Raw genomic sequence first — 23,240 nt, forward strand, 5'->3', positions numbered from 1 at the left:
ATTTTAGCATCTATTTTTCAAACATTTCCTTGGGGGGGGGGGGGGGGGGGGGGGGGCATGCTCCCAGACTCTCCTACGTAGTTCCAGCATGCGAAAGGGAAGCACACGAAGCAAGGCACTACCCAAGAGATTAGTACCTTAAGTTAGCCCCCCCTTTAGATCCCCCCCTGCAAGCTATGCTGATTAACCATGGAACTGCATAAAAATAAATTTATATTGAAAACCAGCCATAAAAATTTCACATAGAACCAACGAGGCATCATGGAGTTGCATACAAAATTGCACTTTGTGCTGATAATTGGTCAATCACAGAAGCACAGGTAGGAGGTACCCCATGCCAATAATTGGCACACAATACACATTGTGATTTTCTTTACAACAAGATGTTCACTCACGTGAGATGATTAAAATTTGGTGTGCCAAGAGACTAAGGACTGCTCTGTTAAATGGTTCAAACCGAAAGTTCATACGTCAATTAATTAAGAAATTATAGTGCCAATAATTGGTGACTTACACTAGCACATACAAATTGGAATTATGAGACACTCTGGCCTATTATGAGATACCATGTTCGTATGTAAATTATTTTGGTACAGATTTTGATAATTGTTCCAAAGATAGTAGAAAATAGCATGGCAGAGAGTCAAATGGTTTAGTTGACTCAGTATACGTATTTTATATCTTTGGGCCATCATTATTATATTGCTTGTCTCCTATCACCTAGTGCAGCAAAAATTGGTGTGGGTGAGAGGTGATTATTGATTGTTAGTGGTTTACTGCTCTGTCTGAGTACATGACTGCTCTATTAGAGTATCTCAATCTTGAAAGGTACAAGATTATACAGCCTGTTCAACAATAGTGGAGGGACTCCAACTCCTCATAGTTACCATACTGCTATGTGTTTATATGTGTTTACCTTAACAGCTGAGTAGTCATTTTGTGCCTCCCTCCATACTAATAGTGCATTCACGTGATTATAATTTGGTGCGGCTACCTAAAAATTGATGTGGGTGGTGACGGGAAACAAGGAATAAACTAATGATGGCCTTGTTTTCCTTATGTTTTTATAGTTTATAAGTATTAAGAAGTACAAATACTATCAGTAAAACTTTTCCAATTATATTTACACTTGTAAATTATCGTCCAACTGGGTATGTGGTTGACTTATAATCACCATTTATGATTTTGCAAGGTGACATTACCCCTTTCTTCCTAAATCTGCAGGATTAGCTAATTCCGTTGAAGTTGTTTTAAGTCTATGAACCCATATTGGTACAGTCTCGCAATATCAGCACATACCCCGACTATTGAGCCAATATCATCTACGAAATTCCATAATTTAAAAAATAGTTGCCCATACTTAGGGGGGTATCTCGGTTGTATCGTAAAACTGTGTTTGTTTTTTTAATAAAAATTTTTAAACCACGATATTCTGATGTAACGATACCAGTATCGTCAAAAATTATTGGAAACAATATTATTGTGATATCATGATTACCGCAGTGTTTTCCAATAATATTCGTATTAGCTAACTACTGTAAACATCGTGCGCTCCAGGAAAGATCGAAATACTCTAATAGAGCAGTCACCTATATACTCTAATAGAGCAGTCAAGTAACTCTATAGAGCATTCATGCAAATATGAAAGTAGCCACAGAAGGGACTTTATTATTTTGGATCTTTATTGAGGAAAGGATATTTCTGCACACTGTGGCATCATAGCTAATAAAATGTGTATGGTGAATAAGTATTTGTTGCTATAGTTAACAGTCTTTTAGTTATGCTTGGGAATCTGTAGAACTCCTGAATTTATGTCATACACTTGGGTATGTAAGACACACCCTCTCCATGGTTAATTGTAGGTCTAGTTAATGTCTATATCTCCATGTATAGTTCAATGAATGGTTAATACCATGTACATGTATTTTTGCACATCCATTCATGTTGCTGCAGGTTATGTCACCTGTGTAGGTAGGTGTAGTTTCATAGTAGAGCATCTGTCAAAATATGAAAAAAATATTGTGATAATTAGTAATATTGTGATATTTTCCCCATGATATATCATGATAGTAAAATTTCAATACTGCCCAGCCCTATACCCATACTTCATCTTTCAAAGAACATTTCAATTCGTAAAATTCAATAATTCCAAACTTTTAAATCTGTAAAATTCAGTAATTTAAATTTATAAAATCCATAATTTTAGATTTCTGTAAACTCCTGTTACATCCGTTTGGTCATCATCTTTCATCTTTCATCTTTCAAATGTACAAAATTTCAGGCAATATTTCATCTTTCAGAAATAATTTCCAAAGTGACATACAAAATTTCAGGTTGTTACCTACCCCTTGGTGCTTACTTCGTTCAGGTTAGCAATTTTCAACTCCACAGAAGTTGTCTGGTGGGGCTGTGTCACCGTCAGCTCAAAAGTATAAACCACTTCAAAGTTGGCATAACAAAGCTGTAATTGAAACCACAACTCCACCGTAGGTATTGTTGCATCATTGTGACACTTCCACTTTAGTTATTTACCTTTCTAAGTTGTTAAATTGATATTTTTACTTACTTGAGATAGCCACTTGTCTATGGGCATATACCATTAAGTGTTCAATAGGTGAAACATATTTGCTCACCACAAAGTATACAAAGATCGCTGAGATCCGATAAGATCTGAAGTTACAAACCTGAGCAACTGCAGTTTCAAGGTTGCTAGATGTGCCATTTTTCCCTTTAAAATGTATGGAGAGCCCTGGTGACAAAATGTACCTTTTCCAGATTTTAGGCACTGTGCATGCATGCCGAAGAAGCTAATTCCAACCCAACAAACTATAGCGTATAAAAAGTCAAAATTTTAAAATTGGGCTGGAATGCCTACTAATAGCTACAAAACTAATAATAATTCAATGCACTTGCTGATTAGCCGCTTGTGCACTGTGGATGACTCATCTGTGCTAGTGGTGAGTGGTGCTACATGACTTATGTGTACACTAGGAGGTGTTAGTTGGCTCACGGCAGTGGTATAGCCAGACCTTCAGGGATGGGTGGACCACATGTTTTGCCCCATGCAACTAACTAGCATAAGTCCATCCTTAGTGGACTCTACATACATTTGGTTTTAAAAATGTTTCAAAAGTGCATAATAATAATAATTATTATAAGTATCTAGTTATAGCTAAATAACATGCTACACTGCTGTTCCTGCAGCTTAATTCACTTAAACTAAAATTATTGAAGAAACTGGCTATGACTATAACTAAAGCTAAAACTCTTTACTAAAACAACACTATGTTGCTCAGACCACTGCACGTATAAGTTCACATATGTTGTACAGGTGGAACAAAGCACAGAATGAAACTGTACTGCTATATACAGCATCCAAACATCAATATATGCTATAGTTTGTGACCTGATGGTGGTTTAGTTAGCTATAACTAAAACTAAAAGTATTTTTAGTAAGACAAATATGTATTAGTTAACTAAAACTAAAACTAAAAGCAAATCCGTGTTATAACTAAAACTAAATCTATAACTAAAATACAACAGAATATTTTACTGAAACTAAATCTAAAACTAAAATAACACAGAGAATACAACCATAACTAAATCAATAACTAAAAGGAATTAAGAAAAATTACTACAACTAAAACTAAAACTAAAATTATTGATGAATCTGACTATGACTATAACTAAAACTAAAAGTCCTTACTAAAACAACACTAATTTTAAAATACGTAGCTTCTCCTTTATTTCAGTTTATCACCTTTTGTGACGGTATTTTCGACTGATACTGATCAGATACACAATGTATTAATGTTTGTGTTGTATTCTAAAGGTGGATAATGTGACTACTGTAATAAAATAGTACACATGTGTTTTTTACATATCTGACAGCTGGTTATGTATGCACATGGAGTTCACAGGACTTGTATAGGATTTCTTGTTCCATGCTTACATCATACCTGTGTATGCACATTAGTGTACAGTTTGCAATTAGCTGTGTCCTAAGTTAACATACTAGCAGTCTGGTAACAATTTTGTACAGCTTGGTGTATTGTAGGGCTTAGATAATATACTTGCATTCCAACAAACCCTCTGAAGTTTCTTCTCCAAAGTTTAAAAGTTTTGTTACCAGTGTCAAAAATTATTGATGATTTTGTCATGGGTGTTACGTGTATACACTGAAGTACTCAGTGGCTCCCACTCCCTATTATAGCTTAGTACAACAGCTGCTGAAGTTAGACATGATAGTGGCAGCTCTCACAAGGAGTAGCAATGCTTTGTAGCTGATTCAAAAAGTTAGTATCTGTACATGGCAACACAGTGTTGGAGAGAGCTGTCAGCTTTGAAGATGGCTGATCCTTGAATCAGATTCGAATTTATTGCAGTCAAACTAATGAAAAATATTGCTATGAATTTAATGGCGAGGGTCCCACTCAAACCTCAGACACTCAGGGTGTAGCTACACAATGGCAGGTGAATGCTTTATGTCTGCATAGTTCTTTCCAGTTTGATACAAAGTTGGAACGTTGTATTGTTTGATGCATAACGACCTCAGATTATTTTCTGTGTGACAGGAAGTGAAAACCTGACAAAGTTGATGAATCAGCTAGGTAATTAATAAATGCCTTACAATTTCATGAAATTTTAATCAACTATAAAGTGTAGATTTGTTGACTTTTCCTTCTGTCAAAGTTTCCTGTTGTATACAGTATATGACATGATTATTACAAAAACAATTGACAAACTGCATATACACACCATGGTGAAGTACTGGACAACCTTACACTATTCAGATACTATCTACATGTTCAAATGTGACTGGATTTGCGAAAAGGGGCTTTCTATATACACACATCCATTTACATAAACTTATTAAACCATATCGTAGTGCTCAAGTAACATATTAACTTGAACGTTTCACCATATATTCAGCTATGGTGCAATTGGTGCTGACTTCTGACAAAATTGCAAGTCAATAGCTCTTTCCAATCTGGATTCAAAGTGTGTTTGTGTATGCCCCTTTTCTCAAATCTGGTCACAGATCATTCTAGGGGCAATACTACATGGTATCAAATTTTAAAAGAAGGTGTGTCATGTTTGACATTGAGTGAAGGTGTCACACTCAATTCCCACCTCAGTCTTACCCATTAAGTAAGGCATTGAGAGTTGGTACTAGAAACAGGTTCACAGTAAGGCTAGGGCTAAACAATGCATTGTGTGACTATCATTTTATGCCACAATAATAAATTCACCAGTGGCATGTGCCTTTGGGGTTTCGAAAAGTGGTGCCTTTGACAACAGACTATCTTGAAAATTACAGTTCTGTTGAGTATACAGGTATTTACTTGAATACTCTATTAGAGTGTATGGATGATTGCTCTATTAGAGTAAATCAATCTGGGACCATCCTGTATTCTTGCATACACTGTTGGGGATAGTTTGAGATAGCTCTCCTTTTTCACCTGTGCATGCTACAGAAAAATCTGTTTCATGAGTTTTGTATTACATTTTTAAACTGCTACAACTGCCAATCAGCTAACAAGGTATACTAATTCTGAAAAAAAACAACAACAAAACAAAGTATACTTCATATATATACCCCCTGCATACCCTCAATTGAGCTCTGGATTTTACTAACACATACCAACATGCCAGATTGTGTTAGGAAAATATTCAGCCAGCCAACAACATAATGTTATTAAATTTTATAATTTTATATCTGGTATATCAATGCTCTGGTCTCATCAAAGTTAATCACCCTGACCATATATGGCTGCCATTGGTGCACTCTTACAGTGCCACAACTGGATCCCGAATCCATTTACTGTATAGTGTTGTGGATAGGCCTTTGCCCCTTAACTTATGAATGCATAGCTACCATAATAGCTTATCACCAATGACAGGACACTACTTAGTCTTATATATGTAAGTTCTGCTTCACTTGCAAGTCTGAATAACATTGAGATTGGTCAGCGTTATTAAGTTTTAGGAGTATAGTAGCCAATGAAATTAGTTCAGAACAGCTGTGAAAGATGTAGATACTCTAATAGAACTTTCATGAAAACATTCTCAGTAGAGCAACTCTCTGAATGTTCTGATAAAGCATTCGTGTAGGTATATATTTGAAACTTCCCTGAGGTGAAACGTTCTAGTATAGAGCAACTAACTAGCTAAAAACAAAGAAGAGTTTAAGCTAAAGCCACTCAAAACATCCGCAACTCACATCTGTTTACTGACAGCACTAAAATGTTCCAGTTTTTTTTGTGTACTGTATTAGCTCATATTTACAAGGATATGTAGCTCCTGTGTCAGCTGCCAAATTGGTATTCCTAAAACTTAAATAGTGAGGTACAAGCTTGAACAGATTTTAAACAGTTTGATATGATTGCATGTCACCAGAGAATTAATGGCTATAGCTACCAAATAATATATGGTTTGAAAAGCTGACAGCAATGTTGTATCATTGCTGTGTAAATCACCAGCTATATGATTACTGTGTTTAGTTTGTAAGTGTCTTATCAAACACTTTTGGAATTATGCGATACTTAACCAACTTACAAATTGTAGCCGGGATCTCGTGATCTTGATTTAAGCATTGAAGAATTGTCCTTGTTGTATGACATTATTACTGTCTTCTAGGAATTGGTGCCGGTATGCAGCAACTGTGTATACTGACTGTTAAACACTTTGTTATGAGTATAGCTGAGACCAAGAACTACAACACATGTGATTATTAGATAGTTATAATTCAGAAACATTTAAGCCTAGTCAGTAGAATATACGTACAATCTCAGCTGAGTCGAGTGACACAATTATTCTATAAAAGTGTTTGTTCATGTTTGAACACTTTTTCACCTATATACAGTGGTACAATACACATTGAAATGATTCCTGGAAAAAAAACAGGAAAAAAAAGTTATTTTGTCAAGAGAAATAACATTTAATTCTTACCCAACTGCATCAATGATTAGTGATGATAGTAAAGTAGTGAAATAATATTGTTTGGATATACAGATTGCTTGAAGTGCAGTGCTCTTACACTGCACTTGAAACAATCTGTACTATCAGTGCTCTTACAGCTGATATGCCTTCAATAATATTATGCTTCACAGTCACTGAGTCTAGTATACAAATATACTTGAGGGAAATTACTTTGTCTAATGTTTAAAAGAGACAGTGTCTTGATTTCTGATATAAATTTTTAAATTGTGGAACTTATTTGATTTACAGACCTGGGAAGACTTTCTGCACGTATATTCTGTTCCATCAACCTATGCTTATAGTAACAAGCAATTTTGGTGAAGTGGAACATAACATTGTAATGTATCAATCAACTGATGGCATTGATAAATGCTAGTAATTAATGTTTTTCTTCTTTTTTTTTGGGGGGGGGGTGGGGGTAGAGCTCACCGGAAGTGGTATATATATATAGGTGTGTGGCAGGATGTTTGGCAGTGGCACAATCATGGCCAGTAAGATATATAGCTAAAAGCACAGGTCAAGAAGAATTAAGAAGATTATCTTGCACACACTGATCTTTTTTCTAATCGTTTGCTTCAGGTTTCATGTTTCATTAGAGTAGTCGACTGTTCTATTAGAGACTTTCAATTATAGCAGCTTCAATTTACCTTAAAACATACTTTTGACTGCTTCTCAGTGATTCACTACTTTGGCCCCTGCTCTTAACCTTTTTTATTGTCTATATACTTTGAAATGTACGTACGTGATGCAACTGAATAGGAAGGGGAGGGTTACTTCAGTTGCAATCTCCCTCCCTCCGTCTATAATCCATCATGGCACATTGTCCAGTCTAATAGTTCCTTGGCCCCCACTATCCACCAAAATGCATAACTCACTGATGATGCTCAGAAAGCTGAAGCCATGAATGAACAAGTTAAATCAGTTATCAACCAGGTGAGCCTCTTCCCGATACACCTAGATAAGTGACCTACATATTACAGGTGGCCAGTATCAGCCAAGTATAATGATCATCCACTGACCAGTATAGCATTCAAGCATATCACACTAGAAAGTATCTGGAAACTAACAGTATTCTACACAGCTACCAGCATAGTTATCAATAGCATTGCAGTCTTGAGAGACACAGTTAATTAGTATATGAGATCTTGTTACAAACTATATATAATGAGGATATTTCACACAGACCTGATTTTGATGGAGTTTAATTAAAGCATTTATAATTTGATACTGTACCACATTCAGACTAATATTATAAGCTCCAATGACATTGTGTTCAAGCAGTGGATACCAAAGAATTACTCCTATAAAAGATGCTGAGTCTTCCTTAGTACAAGTGTCCCTCAGGCTAGAGTATACACTCTTGATCCATTACTCTCTTTCTTTTACAGACATTAATAGTTTGCTGGATGTTGTTAAACATGATACTATGCAACTAGCTATTTTCAGATGATCATGCATCATTTGCAGGAACACCTTAAATGTGAACAACACTTACACCCTACTCCAAGAAGGTGGAGCTAAATGCTATTGCCAAATGGGCCTCAGCATACGAAATTAATTTCCATGTATCATAATCATTGATGCTATTTTTTACTATTTACTGCAAGCTATAAACTGAGTGTATAGATATATGCAACACAGCATTTTACCTCACTAGTATCTTTCATCACGTTATCTATACCTGTAGTTTGTAACTATCATGTAATCTGGCTGATGGAATTTTGAAGTGACTGATGAGTACGGTGCATGGCTGTCTATTGGTATGGATTGGATTACAATATTGTGCATGGGTTGGAATATGAAGGATATCATTTATGATTTTGTATAGAGTTATTAGCTTAGCTTGAGTACGGTATTGTGCCAGTGTGGCCCAGTGGAGCTTACGAGTGGCACTGGAAGTGTAACTATAACTCTCGTGTAACTATAATGATTGATGATGCTCTCAAACGAGAAACTGTAGAAAATTGATATGTTATGAAAATCTTCAACAACCTACGTAGTCAGTTATCTGCAGAAAAAAAAATCTTCTGGGTATTAATTTTTCAGTGTTCCTGCTTGGAATCAGCAGAGTAAACTCCCTGAAGAAATGTAAATTAGAGTTGGACATGTGTGTGTGCGTGTAGTGTGTGTGTGCGTGTAGTGTGTGTGCGTGTAGTGTGTGTGCGTGTAGTGTGTGTGTGTGTGCGTGTAGTGTGTGTGTGTGCGTGTAGTGTGTGTACGTGTAGTGTGTGTGCGTGTAGTGTGTGTGTGTGTGTGTGTGTGTGTGTGTGTGTGTGTGTGTGTGTGTGTGTGATGTTAAGAGATTTTGTCCCCCATTTGAAGAAACACTTACCCTGCAAGGGCAGTGTAATCAGGATCAGGATTATGTTGCGTGCACAGCCTTTGCTATGTGAAGTTTGCACATCAGTGGTAATAATAGGCCAGATCGGGATATAGATCTGACAAACTGATGCTAGCAGTGAATACAGGCATCTGCTCTTGCATTGGTGAATACATGTTTGTCCAAATCCAGTAACATAGCTAGCTAGTACACCTGTACTTTTCTACTGTGAAAAGTGTTGCGTTACGTCATTAGTCATTTCTGGTGTCATGTGACAAAGCAGGAAGCAAAACAGGAAGTCAGTGGTTTATTTTATTAATGATATTACAGTGACCAAACTTGTACAAAATCGTGCAGTCTACTCCAAGTAGTCACCAGAAGCTAGCTAAACACGTTACAGTGTTTGTACTACTACTACTACTACTACTACTACTAGTGTACAGTGAGTAGCGGCATCAGCGCAAGATGGAGACTACTTCGGATTCAGAAGCGCCAGTGATGTGAGTGTGGTTTGTGACGGCGCAGCACATTTAACGTACTCAGTTGAAAGTAGCTAGCCATACGCGTAGTTCACAGCTATAGTGTGATGTTCCCTTGTACTAGCTTCTTGTGTAGTGGCTGCTTAACAGCCCAATACACCGACCGATTGCACCTAAACTTAGTGTGGGAGCACCTTTGTATAGGCTGGCTATGCCTTCTGTGTAGCCATGTCTTCGATGGTAACTCACAAGCCTCACATAGCTGGCTACAAGTAACTATCTGTATCTTGTCATAGTTTTCTATCATCATCGGATGGCTTTAGCCGATTGTGTGGAGTTAAAAAATATCTATCTCATTTTGTTCTAGCTGTAAAAGAATCCTAAGCTATTTGAATTGGTGTAGCTGTTCAGAACGTTATCTAGTTAACTACAATAACTATGCAACACACTTATTGTATGATGTTAGCTCATGATCACATGTTGAATGTATTGGTGTATATTTGTTGTAGTAAGAAAAAGACTAAACAATTAGCATACAGTAGACGACAAAAGGAGAATGACACATTTGCTGAGATAGCCCAGGCACTACCAGTATCAGCTGATGGAGTGAAGGAGCTGGATAAGGCATCCATTTTGAGAGTAGCGATACATTATATCAAACTGAGACAGTTCATGGGACAAGGTCACTATAACCAAATCTATCCATCTATAGTTAGCTACCCAACTTGTATAACTAACTTTGTTGACTTTTGGATATCTCATACCCATCTTTCTATTTGTCTGTCTCAAGATCTCTCTCTATCTTTCCATCTATCAGTTTGTCTATTTAAGCACCTATCTGTCAACCTGTGTAGTAACCTATCTGTATTTATCCATCTGTCTGTCTTCATTATCCCCTTGGGGACCCGTAAGAGCCTTAACCTCTAAATACTGGGAGTGCAATTATTAGCATATTTTGCTGAATGAAGCAAAATTCTTTAGCTACATGTGTGTAATGTTGATTGTTATTTTTACCCCCTGCAGGTGACATTGACACACTACAGCATGACACACTACAGCATGACACACTACAGCATGACGACAACAATAGCAACTCCACATCACTGGTAACACCAACTGTAACATCAGATTTATCTCAAGATATGATCAAGGTGTGAACTACATCACATTACATCACAACATGTAACATGTCCCCTCAGGCACTAGATGGGTTCCTATTGATTGTGTCCAATGAAGGATTTATACTGTACAGCTCTGATAGTATCAGTGATTATCTTGGGCTGAGACAGGTAATTATTTCATATTTCTTAGGATGTAATTTTGTATTTGTTGAAAATGATTTATATTTGTACTTTAATATCTTAATTATCATTTTTGTATTTCTGGCTAATTACAGGTGGACGTGATAGGTCATCACATACAAGATCTGGTACACCCACAAGATTATCATGAGCTGATGGCTACTTTCCCACCTAAGGGACTTCACTACACTATACCAGGTTTGTAGCACACCCTAATTGTTAAGTTACTTTATATGACTCCAGACTAATGTTTACCTGTATTCTTTGTGTAATCCAGCTCAGCGTCCACCCATGAATAACCATGGCAACTACCTACTTAGGATGAGGTGTTCATTCACACCCACAGTACGAACACTTACAAGATGCTCAAATTTCAAGGTTAGTTCTCTAATGTTTCATGGGAAATTATTTCTTTCCTCACCATCCATTATATGGTTCAACGATACACAATGGTAGTGATTCCATTGTTGTTATTGATCTATTGTTCACAGTGACCAAATACTAACTAGTCACTATAGCAGTTAAAGGGCTTGTAATTCATCTGATTCCATACTGGTAAAATCCACTTCAGGTTTCCTTAGATTTTGTGTATTTCATGGTAGTGCCTGGTGATGTAATGTAACCAATCAGATTAGGTAATCCTTCAACATCAAATTAGCACCAATCAGACAGTGTTACACCATGTTATATGGCTAGGTGTAATCTGATTGGCTACATCACTATGGGCTGGTTAGATGGAGGAGTAGTTACGTCTAGCTATTAAATTAATAATTTCCTTAACTTTTAGTTGGAGACAAATAACATGGTAAGATCGTCCTTGTAGACTTACTCCCGATATAAACAATTACCTAATATGTCCAATGATGTAATGTATGCTTATTTTCCTGTATAGCCAATCTACCTTAATGCCCACTTTAAATATTCCACTAATATGTCACCTTATGGAGGTGGTGACTCCTTCTCGGGCATGATTGCTACCTGTAAATTAGCTGGGATGTCTAGTGTTAGAGAGATATGTGTTGGCACATCATTCCGTACCAAACACTCACTGGACCTTAAATACACATTCTTGGATACCAGGTAAGAAGATCATGTGATCCGTGATATTTGTAGGTTCCATAATAATCGTTGTTGTGTATTAGAATAAGATGGTTAGTTGGATATGATCCAGCCGAGTTGCTAGGCAAGAAGGGGTATGAATATTTCCATCCTCTTGACCTCACAGCCACTTCACATTGTCACACCAAGTGTGAGTACTGTCCATCAGTGTGTACACTGTATTATTTTGTAGTATGTTTTATTAGTCACATAATTAGTAGTGTTACAAGTAAAGGACTTTTTTACAAGGCATTTTCATCCTGTTATGATTATTACAATAATTCTCTTGTTTCCTATTTGATTAACAAATTTGATAACCTTTCTTATTTGTCATAGTGTAAACTTGTTGGTCTATTCATTAGTTGTGTTGTTAAAACAAAGAAATGAGTCAGTGAACATTCACTTATAGTAACAATGCGCATTGTTTAGGTTCATTGACCAGTAAAGGAATGTTAGAAAATGTTTATAAAGAAGTAATGGTCGCAAATCAGGCTATTACATCCAACAAGTGGTACTCTGACTGTTGCTACCTCATTATAGGGAATAATTATGTTGGGAAATGTACTGTGTAATTAGGATTTAGGAGATATGCCAAGTAGGTTTACCTAAAAAAAATCACTGGTGCAGGTTAACAAATACACAAGGGGAAGTAGTTAGGTAGTTAGCAGTGATGATTTAATGATTATGTTTGAATACTATTGCTCATTTAAATTGTTTATAAATGTGTGCGTTTACTATTAATACTACATAATTTATTGTCCTCCTTCCAGTACTCAACAATGGTCGGTCAGCAAGTCCATCCTATCGGTTCCTGACCAAGTGGGGTGACTATGTGTGGGTGAGGACGTGTAGTGAGGTCACATGTGATCCAGTGACACACCTCCCTGTATCTCTTACCCTCTGGACGTGGATAGTGAGGTGAGTATAATAACCATGATGTTGTCAACTATGGGACAGTAACTCATAACAAGGGTCATCTGTAGGATCAACACAATTATTTGGTCACAATATTGAAATGGTTTTTCATGTTATAATGAGGTCGTGAGGTACGGTACCACCGAAACACAATCTTGTCTAGTCTGCAAGTGATCAAAAAAACTCAATATTGAAAGGGCATGACACCCGTTTTCCTTTGAGTATATTGTGAGACAACGTTGCATTGAGACAGTATCATCATGAAGTACACCTTAGCTATGTTTGGGACCTACTTGATAGTGTTGCACCGATAATCGGTTCAATAATCGGTATCGGGCCGATATTGGCTACTAGCCGATTAATCGGTTTTGATTAAATCAAGGCCGATGTTAATCTCCACTGCGCTATGTAGTATAATGATGTGGGGGAGGCTAGACATAAGTTATTTGGCATTTTAATTAAGTTATGTGTTAATGGTTTAGCGGTGACTACAAGCCATGCCCATAATAAACTGTCAGGGTTTAGGCCATGCCCAACAATAAACTGAGGTTTTTAGGTTTCTATGTAGTACCAGCCACTTGTCTCAACTGTATAGCAGTAGTAAAATGTACTCAAAACCTGTTTACCATGAGTAACTTTTACTTGTGGTATACATCTAACTTTACATTTTAGCCTAGAATGAGCTGTATATCAATGGTTATGTCACTAATATGAGCCATTTAATAATGATGAGGATGGGTGTTAGTGTTATTAGTGAATATCGGATCGGTTATCGGTATCGGCTAATTCTGTTGCTTAATATCGGTTATCAGAATAATCGGCTAATTTGGATATCGGTGCAACACTACTACTTGACATGGTCACTATGAGGTGGTCTTATTAATGAGGTCATGAAGTACACCTTAGCTATGTTTGGGACCTACTTGACATGGTCACTATAATGAGGTGGTCTTATTAATGAGGTCATGAAGTACACCTTAGCTATGTTTGGGACCTACTTGACATGGTCACTATAATGAGGTGACCATGGCATGAAATATATTTTTTTAAAGGGGACCTACTAGAAGTGGCCACTATAAATAGGTGGCCACTAATCAAGGTTAACAGAGAGTAAACAGAGGCTTCTAGTCTAATGTAGAAATGTCTGTTTGTGTTTATGTTTCTGTATAATGATATAATATTTCATCATGAGAAATGTATCAATGTGTTTACCATCACAAGGTAAATACATCCTCTTGAACCTAATATTTGGTATAGTAACACTGCTATTATTGTATTAAATGCCTTATTGAGCAAAAAGTACTTTTTAAATTCTTGATAATATTCCCATATCTTGTGGTGCTTCCTGTGATGATAACATGAGGTCCTAATGGTCCAGTGAAGACAACAGGAACTAGTAATTTCCCAGGTGTCCGCTACTAAACCACTTCCTTATATTGAGAAGTCTTACTCATACCCAACACACCCCATACCATTGCTGGTGTTACTAAGGCTTGTTGATACTATTAAGGGATAGTGGTCATTGTTTGATGTGGTGGGATGTTACACTTGCTAAGTTAGTCTAGTAACAAGTGTTGTTAACCACAATGTAATGGTGGGTGAAGATGTGTACAAGTGTTACTGCTCGTATATAGGTCTTCAATTCTTCTGTCAAGGTTTATAAATGTCTGAGAGCTTGTATGCTTTATTCCAGGGACTTTACCCTAGGAGCTCTAACTACTCATCTGAAATAGTAAATTTTTTGGCTTGTGAGCAACTATTATATAAGCTATAGAAATTTTATAATTTAGATACTGCAGTATGTGAACGTGTACTAATATTTATTCCAATATTCTTTTTGTAGTCCCCAGGAGAGTGTGGAGTGTAACACAGCTTACGAGTCACACTACAAGACTCCATTCAAAGTACCACATGCTGATGATCCATTGGCTGGAGATACCAGCCCCTCGCAATTATCTAGCCAATCAAATTCACCAGCTGCTAGTCAGTTGAAGTCAGAAACAACGTCATCATGTGGATCACCCGATCCTCTACCACTGTCGTCAACAGCAACCACTCCATTATCAGTTAACCAAGAAGTGCCTGAGGTTTGTATAATATAATATTGTCATCATGTAAAGTGTGCTCTGTATTCCAATACATTGTACGAGATCATTGCTATGCAATTATAGTGATTTTCCAGATGGTACATACTCATAGTTACTATTTTTAGTGTTACTAATTATAGTGATAGTGTATCTTATCATCCACATGTACTGTAATGGAGATCAACTTTATAGTATGATTTGTAGTAATATTGTACAAATTGTTTTATCCTCCAAAGATATTCACGTAGATAACCTTTTCATGTAAACAAGATTATGCCTGTGCTTTGATTCACTGCACTCTTTTTGTTACTTCAATCATGTTGACTCCCCAAACTGTAGGAAAGCTAAGTGACTACAGGTTCAGGTAGTTTAAAGAGTTGTGGTTTTGTACAAAGAATCAATTACCACTAAATGAATATAGACAACATGATAATTGCTAGTGAACAGAACTATCTTTGTTGTTGAGTGTAGATTAAGAGTGGGTCACTAAACCAAGCTGTTTGACATACGCAAATATTCATGAAGCTAGCTATTGTCTTTTGTTAGCCAGTAAGAATTTGTATTCAGGCCTACTCATAGTAGAGTACAAAAACACATTGTTACCAGTACTGATTCAGTACCACTTCAATCAATGGATACTAACAATGTTTCCACCTACAAACAGTAGCCATATACTACCTCACCACCTGTGTTAGTGGATGTTAGGTGTTACCTCTTAATATAATATTATCTCATAGTGTTGTGGTATGGGATGCTATTGGCTTGTCTGGTTTGAATTATTCAATTTTAAAAGGAACTTTAAGAGATGAAATCACACTGGTGTAAGTTGAATGTGAAAGTGCCACATGTCTGGTTGTCCCTAGGAGAGTTATTATAATGATAGTTTCGATATGCTCAGAGAATGTGGTATTTTCATAATGCTGTAAGTTTTCTGGTAATTGAAATGTTATGGCAATAATTTGTGTGGCTTAAGTGTTAACACCATAGCAAAATAAACCAAACCCTTAGATTGTCGTGGTAACTGGTGATGATTATGAGGTGTCTATGAAATTAGTGATGAAGTCCTTTAGTTTTGTTTGTGGATATGAACACTGACATATTGAATATGATTGACTTGTTGAGCTGGAGGAATTTCTGTTACAACTGGTAACCGATAGCTACCAGATAGAGAGTGTAAACACTGTGTTAAGTTAGTTGAGTTAGTGAGAGTACACAGACTAGCATTGTTTCAACATTGGTGGAGTAGGCAATTCACTCAATTGCTTGTATCATACAGTATGGTAGTACTGTATATTAGGGATCACGAAAAATATTGACCAGAAATCAGCCTCACAAAACCTTCATGGTGCCTTGGCAGTATTGGTTAGGTATAACCAAGCCCAAAAGTGCCTCAGCACAACCTGAAACTATTCCAATAAGTCGTACATTTTCTATCGTTGAGTGACATTTTCTGCTGATTGACTGACTGATGCCTTCAGAAAAGCACATGTAACTCAATAACGACCAAGGCTTTGAGCTTGATTTTCACTGTTTAACATCGTTTCAGACCGACAAGTGCTTTTCCTTTGTGCCTCATTTATCTTCACTGACAGTGCAAGGTATCAATTCACTGTAACTTGCACGTGATAGCTTCTCTCACTTTGTCTGTCTTTTCCGTAGTGACTTTGATTGATTGCAGAGGTTCTTTGTAATGTATGTGCTGCTGAAATAATGGTAATTGCTTTTTAAAACATTTTCCCCCACAGCTACATGACTACAGTGTGTAAAACTTTGATCAAACACACAGACACACATCTAAAATGTTTTATCATAATTTATTAAAAATAAAAATACCTTTGCAAAATTGTATTAGGAAACCAGTGATCAGCAAGATTTGCTTTCAAGATCTCTTCTGATGAGCCTGATAATTTTATTAATTGTTGTACAACTATGACCTAAATATTAAGAATTGCTTGGTCTACTATTATTAATTGTCTAGATGTTAATATTAAAAAAGTTGCTCTACTATAACAAATACACTATTCTTATAAACCGTCTTCTCTAACACACTACTCCATGCACACAAACATCATGCATACATACTACATACACAGATGTAATGCAGAACAGCTGTTAGCCAAGAAATTGTGACCGGATCTGGCAATAACTTTCAAATTTGCAGCCCTACAAAGTAGCATCAACAAAATGATTGATTTGTACAGCAAGTATTGGGACAATAAATTACAGGCGCTTACTAAAACGGTTGTAACATATTAACTGAATGACATACGGAGTTGAAATTTGCACCATCGTGTTCACCATTAATAGGGGAATCAATTACTGGGTACGTGTTTCCTTTTATCATCTTTCTTCATACAAATGTGAAATTTATGTAGAAAGATCAATCGCTTAAATCGCTTTGACATGATGTAAAAAATGCCCATAACATACGTGTACCTCAGTCTACTGCAACGAAATGGAAGATTTTCCAACTCCTCTTGAGTAAGCAAATAAGATGATATCCAGGTTTTTATTGTTAGTCCCTTCCTTCACTACAAAAAAGATGTTCAAAAATTTTATGGAATTTTTTCAATAATATGCAAGTATTTCACCCATTGTATTCAATGCTTTATGCTGTAAATTTAGGCTTGTGCGATTGTGCCGGGCTTTCACAGATCTGGTAACAATTATAACCTTGTCCTGGTAATCAAATATATTACTATTTAGTTTAGGGTTGTGATTTCCCAGACCTCAAATAAGAATTGTGTTTACCCTTCAGCGCTTTTGTAGTAAAATGATACAGTTACACCATCTTATTCCTCATCACCATTGTTCACCTCACTGCACACTTTGTTATGGTAACATTACCCATGTAATAAATTGCTATGAATTGTATGGTTTTGTAATATGGTTATTACAGACCATATCCTGATATAGTTACCTGATAGCATAGCGGAGTTGTGATAAGCAAATTTAACTGAATGACCTCACAGGAAACAATTATCAGATGGTTACTAGTTATGATAACAAGGTATTCTCCCTAACCAAATACGGGAAATTAATGTTGTAATGGTGGCTTGAGTGTTGATATCTGATAACGTTTATTCCCTTATTAACCTTGATAAACAGGACACTACTAGTTGGTCCAAAGGTGTCCATATTACACTGGAACCTGTTAATGTGGACACCTGAGGACACCTACGTAATCCAGACACTTAGTTAAGGTCCCAAAGTATCTCTTAGTACATAAACTGACCTGGAAAATCAGGACACCTTGATAATCAGGACATCTTGATAATCAGGACATCCTGATAATCAGGACATCTTGATAATCAGGACATCCTGATAATCAGGACACCTTGATAATCAGGACACTACCCAAGCTGTCCATATTATACAGGTTCAATGTATAGATTAATTCATAGTGTTTAGTGGAAGTCCTTATAAGGTTATGTCTAGGGAATATTATTATCTCTCACTTGTGTTATTGTTTATAACTTGTTTGGTAATAGAACACTTATGGAATACATGATGATCAATTGATCACATGATCATATGATCCAGCAATTATCCTAATCAGGATACTAGTATCAGCTACTCCATCATGTGATTGTATTGGTGTGAACATGATCTCATGTAACATGTCCATTAGATTATACTGTATACCAACTATAATATTGATCTGTTGAAATAATATTGTAGTTAGCCCACTAATGACCTAGTTGGACAGCATTGGTTGGCTAATGGGGTAGGCATTAATGCTAAAATATATTATTTTACTCCCAGAATTTCAGTTGTGTTCCCTAGCTACATATATAGTAGAGTATATGTGATCAATAACACGTTGACCTCCTGTGAGTAGGCTAATACCTATAAATACACAGAATGAATACTGGGATCTTTTAGGAAACAAAGTTTCTAAAAGTTCACAACAGAATAGATTTCTAGTTTTTCCCAAAATCCCTTATCTTACATTACGTCCTTTCATGCCAAGCCTAAATGTATTTTTGCTCACATTAATGGCAACGAAGCATTACTGCACTTTGCATGGTCTGTGTGTGTGTGTGTAGTGAGACCATGCCCTGACACAAAGCATTCACCCTTGTAATAGTGACAGTGTGATAGTTAAGAATTGTTAATTGATGACATGACGACTGTTGTTGTACTGCCTTCTAGAAGTCAGTCACCAATACTCAATCATAACTTAGCAGCCTGAGTGAATTGTAATCTTGTCGTTAAACTTTAGCATGGTTGCTATAGGAGCTGTGGTCAGATTAGTATAATCCGAGGTAACTTTATCAGTGAGAACACAAACGTATCGCTTAGCAATAAAATTATTTAGTGATAGCAACAATGAATTGCATAAATATCTCAAGGAAATGAAATTAACACAGTTTCTTACATAATGTTTGAACTCACAAAGAGATGGCACTACTATAAGAATTGAAGAATTTGGAAACACTTAAAATATGCAGTAGTCAGCATAAATCCTATTTTAATAATAATTCAATCCTATTTCAAGTCACTGTTCTTATAGTTTAACAAATCACTTTACCTATTGTTTTCACTGAGAATTATTTCATCACTACACACCTAACATGGCTGGTACCATCATGTTCCATTTATCATGTGATTTCATCCTATCACAGTAGCTATTATATTAGCTGGGCTCTGTTGTGTGTTGGGTAATGTAGTTAGTGTGTAGTGTTGTGGGTCATGTGATTAATTGTGGTCAAGGAAGCCATATCAGTTTTGTAATTGCTGTGATTCTGTTCTCATCATATCACTGAGGTTTCATTTTGATTGGCTAATAGTTTGATTGTGGGGTGGAAACTATACAGTGCTTGAGGGAACAGTGTAGCCTTGTAGTTGAGATAATAGCGTTAGTAACACAAGTGCTCTTGTATGGAAAACTGAGTGTGTGAGCTGGAGAGATCAGTAGCCTACAATACTGAGTGCTGTAGTATAATCGCAAGGTTAATATTAAGAGTTTCTGTACAATCAAGTAATAATTCTTACATATCCAGACTGCACACTACCTATCAATTAGAAATTATGATACTGCTGAGCAACCTGATTAGTTTGCATAATTTTGTTTTTACATTGGATAATTAGCTCTGTACCATGAGTTATGTGTTTGTTTACATTGTGATAAAATGATTTTATCATCTCCAAAACAAAACTTTCTTACTTCAAAGCATGATTTGATACAGGCCAAAACTTGTACCTTAATCCATTTCATGGTGAACACAATGACACAAGTCCCAACTCCATAGTGTTGTATTAACAAAAGGGTCTGTCTATGAGACTAGCCTTTGTGTGGTTCCTAATGAGATGCTATATTTTATGATGTTTGTGAACTGCATTTTGCTACAATACAGCTTGTACAATGTTACTGATGTAACAATTGTTCTTGTTTTTACAGGCTGGCATAACCAAACAAGATTTACCCATCAACACTCCACCATGTACTCCATTGAATAGCAGCAACACTTCATGTCATAAAGCTGCTACTCCAATTAGTGCGCATCATGACAAACCATTACATCACTCAATCATGTCAATGAAGACCACACTGAAGATGGCACCCCTCTCACTAGGGGCCATATCCAACACTACCACTACGCTAGATGATCTATTGTTGCCTGTAGTTGCTGATGGATACAAGTACCCCACTCCTAGTCCAACTGATTCGGCTGGCCGTGGAGGTAGCTATAGCCCTACTGAGGATACTCGTATGACTTCACTACATCACACTAATATTGCTGGAGGGGAATTGTTGCTGTCACCTGATAGTCAACCAGCATTGTCTCCTGATATGATTGGTTGTAAACGTGGTTACCGTGGTAGCAGTTTGGATAGTCACAACAGTAATAGTTTGGAGCGTCACCATGGTAACAGTTTGAACAGCATCAAAGATGACCCGTTACTATTAGGAGATGGTAACCTTGATGACATGCTCATGACCAATAGCAACCTGGCAACATACGACCTCAGTGACGTGTCAGTATCTGATATCCTCAATGAAGTACAAGCTTCACTGGATACTACTACCTACCAGCCTACCACTCATTGTGGTCCCACATCACAACAACAGCCCCCAATTACTAACAATGCCATATCATTTGCTGATATAACAAATAGCAGTAACTTATTTGGCTTCACTATGATGTCATCATCAACAGCTAATTCAGCCAATAGAATGTTGCATGATCCTCTAGGAGTTAGACAACGTTACGCAGGGGTTTCCCCTAGCAGTGTTAGTAAACACAGATCACCTGACAAAGAAGCAGCAATCAGAAATATTGTAGACTCATTTCATCAAGCTGAACAGATGGTCCCAGCCAATGAGGTGTTGCCAACATACACCATGTGAAACTGGTTACTATAGTAACCGCTGTAGTTTTGTAACATAGTATTTGTGTATGCAGTTACATGTACATATTTTTGCATTTCATATTTGAATTGTATTTACAATTATTTCATTGCATAATACCATAATAATAATAATTCTACTAATACTACAGTAACTCTGTAATAGTATTGATAATCATTTGTACACTAATACTGATGTGCGTGTTCAGAGTTTGTCCCATATAATTTATAATAATTATTATGGGGGAGAACTTTGGTGGCAGTGAGTATAGCCATTGTGCTGTGTAATCATCCAGATGTTAAAAGAAATGATGTGCTTTTACTGCATATAATTGTTATGGATATTACCATTGAAATCACTAACATCAAATAATGTTCAGTAGTTTAAAGACTCAATTCATTGAATCATAGAAGTTTGAAATTGGCAGGGAATACATTATTGTACAGCTGTACTTGCATACAAGGAGATTATAATTGTGTTTTCAAGTGTGGCACATACACCACTCAATATTATTTTTCCATCTATATTATATATTATTATTATGGTGGTGCTCACTGCTCACCACTAACCAAATTTCAACAGAATGGCAATTCATTACCCAACTGCCAAAATGTGACTAAATTTTGCAAAATCATCAATGTGGGTGCATTTGACACCTAAAAATATTTAATGATCAAATCACAACCTTTATAGTACAAATCTACTTGTTAATGGTTTTAAGCCATTCTCTCAATACCTTAAATTACAAGGAAATTATTGAAATATTTTCAAAACTGTGCCCTGCTCTTATTGGCAACCCACTAAACATGAAAACTCTAATTATTTCACATGAGTGATTTTAGATGTGTGTGGAAGACCCTATTTGCAATTAAGTTTGGTCACATAATTATGTGGTTTGATTGGCTTAATGTCATTCCTGGTGTTTGTTTAATAATATAATACTGACTGCTCTATTAGAGTATTTTTAAGTATATAACTGTCAGACTGATTGATTGGCAGCAATAAAGTTTATTTTAGCTAAAAGAGTTGGCTGTTAACTAATCAATCAGCTGCAGCCTGATAGCTCAGACACAGTTATATACTCAAAGATATTAAAACACTCTAATAAAGCAGTTAGTATTATAATGTGTTGTCTCTTAAAAGATAACTACTTTGGCACCCGCTTTTCTCCTTATTCATTGTCTATAATAAAATGTACTTGGCAGTTCAAGTTAACGGTTGGGGGTTCAAAACCCTTCCTGGCCCTCACTATCCACCAAAATGCATAACTCACTGATGCAGATGCTCAGAAATCTGAAACCCTGATAGACAATTTGAATTAGTTCTCACCTATGAACCAGATGAACCTCTTCCTGGAATTTACAAACATCTAAGTGTTCATACTGGCCCAGATTGGAATCAGTGCAAGAGTTTAAAAGAATTGCATGATATTATTGCCCAATGTTGAATCTTATCTCTTAACAATACAATTCCAACCAACTGGAAGACAGCCAATATTACCCGTCTCCCTAAAGATGGCCAGCCTCAAAATTAAATAAGAAATCAAAATTTTGATGTAAAGTGCAGGAAGGAATTTTACACTTGTGTAGGAACATGGTTCCTACATGTGCAGAGCTTTATTGAGAATTTTTGCAGAATTTTGTAGGTTTTGTAAGAAAGATTCCTACACATTGAGCAAAGTGTAAGACATTTTCTTGCGGTGTA

At 36.4% G+C, this 23,240-nt stretch overlaps 1 protein-coding gene across 1 annotated transcript; it reads left to right on the top strand.

The window, feature by feature from the left end:
• The first annotated feature begins 9,620 nt into the window (after nt 1–9,620).
• Nucleotides 9,621–21,679, top strand: LOC136247674 (single-minded homolog 2-like). Its single transcript, XM_066039503.1, has 11 exons — nt 9,621–9,801; nt 10,290–10,462; nt 10,804–10,931; nt 10,980–11,069; nt 11,177–11,279; nt 11,359–11,459; nt 11,974–12,161; nt 12,224–12,330; nt 12,950–13,097; nt 14,938–15,181; nt 20,586–21,679. Exons 1-11 carry the CDS (start codon nt 9,767–9,769, stop codon nt 21,534–21,536), a joined length of 2,268 nt encoding a protein of 755 aa, XP_065895575.1. The 5' UTR covers nt 9,621–9,766; the 3' UTR covers nt 21,537–21,679.
• The last annotated feature ends 1,561 nt before the right edge of the window (nt 21,680–23,240 follow it).

The sequence above is a fragment of the Dysidea avara genome, chromosome 2 (assembly GCF_963678975.1).
Source record: "Dysidea avara chromosome 2, odDysAvar1.4, whole genome shotgun sequence".
Classification (NCBI taxonomy): Eukaryota; Metazoa; Porifera; class Demospongiae; order Dictyoceratida; family Dysideidae; genus Dysidea; species Dysidea avara.

Coding starts and splice junctions, on each gene's coding strand:
- LOC136247674 (XM_066039503.1), top strand. CDS start 9,767: ATGGAGACTACTTCGGATTCAGAAGCGCCAGTGAT. Junction 11,460..11,973: donor CAAGATGCTCAAATTTCAAG/GTTAGTTCTCTA, acceptor TTTCCTGTATAG/CCAATCTACCTTAATGCCCA. Junction 13,098..14,937: donor CTCTGGACGTGGATAGTGAG/GTGAGTATAATA, acceptor TTCTTTTTGTAG/TCCCCAGGAGAGTGTGGAGT.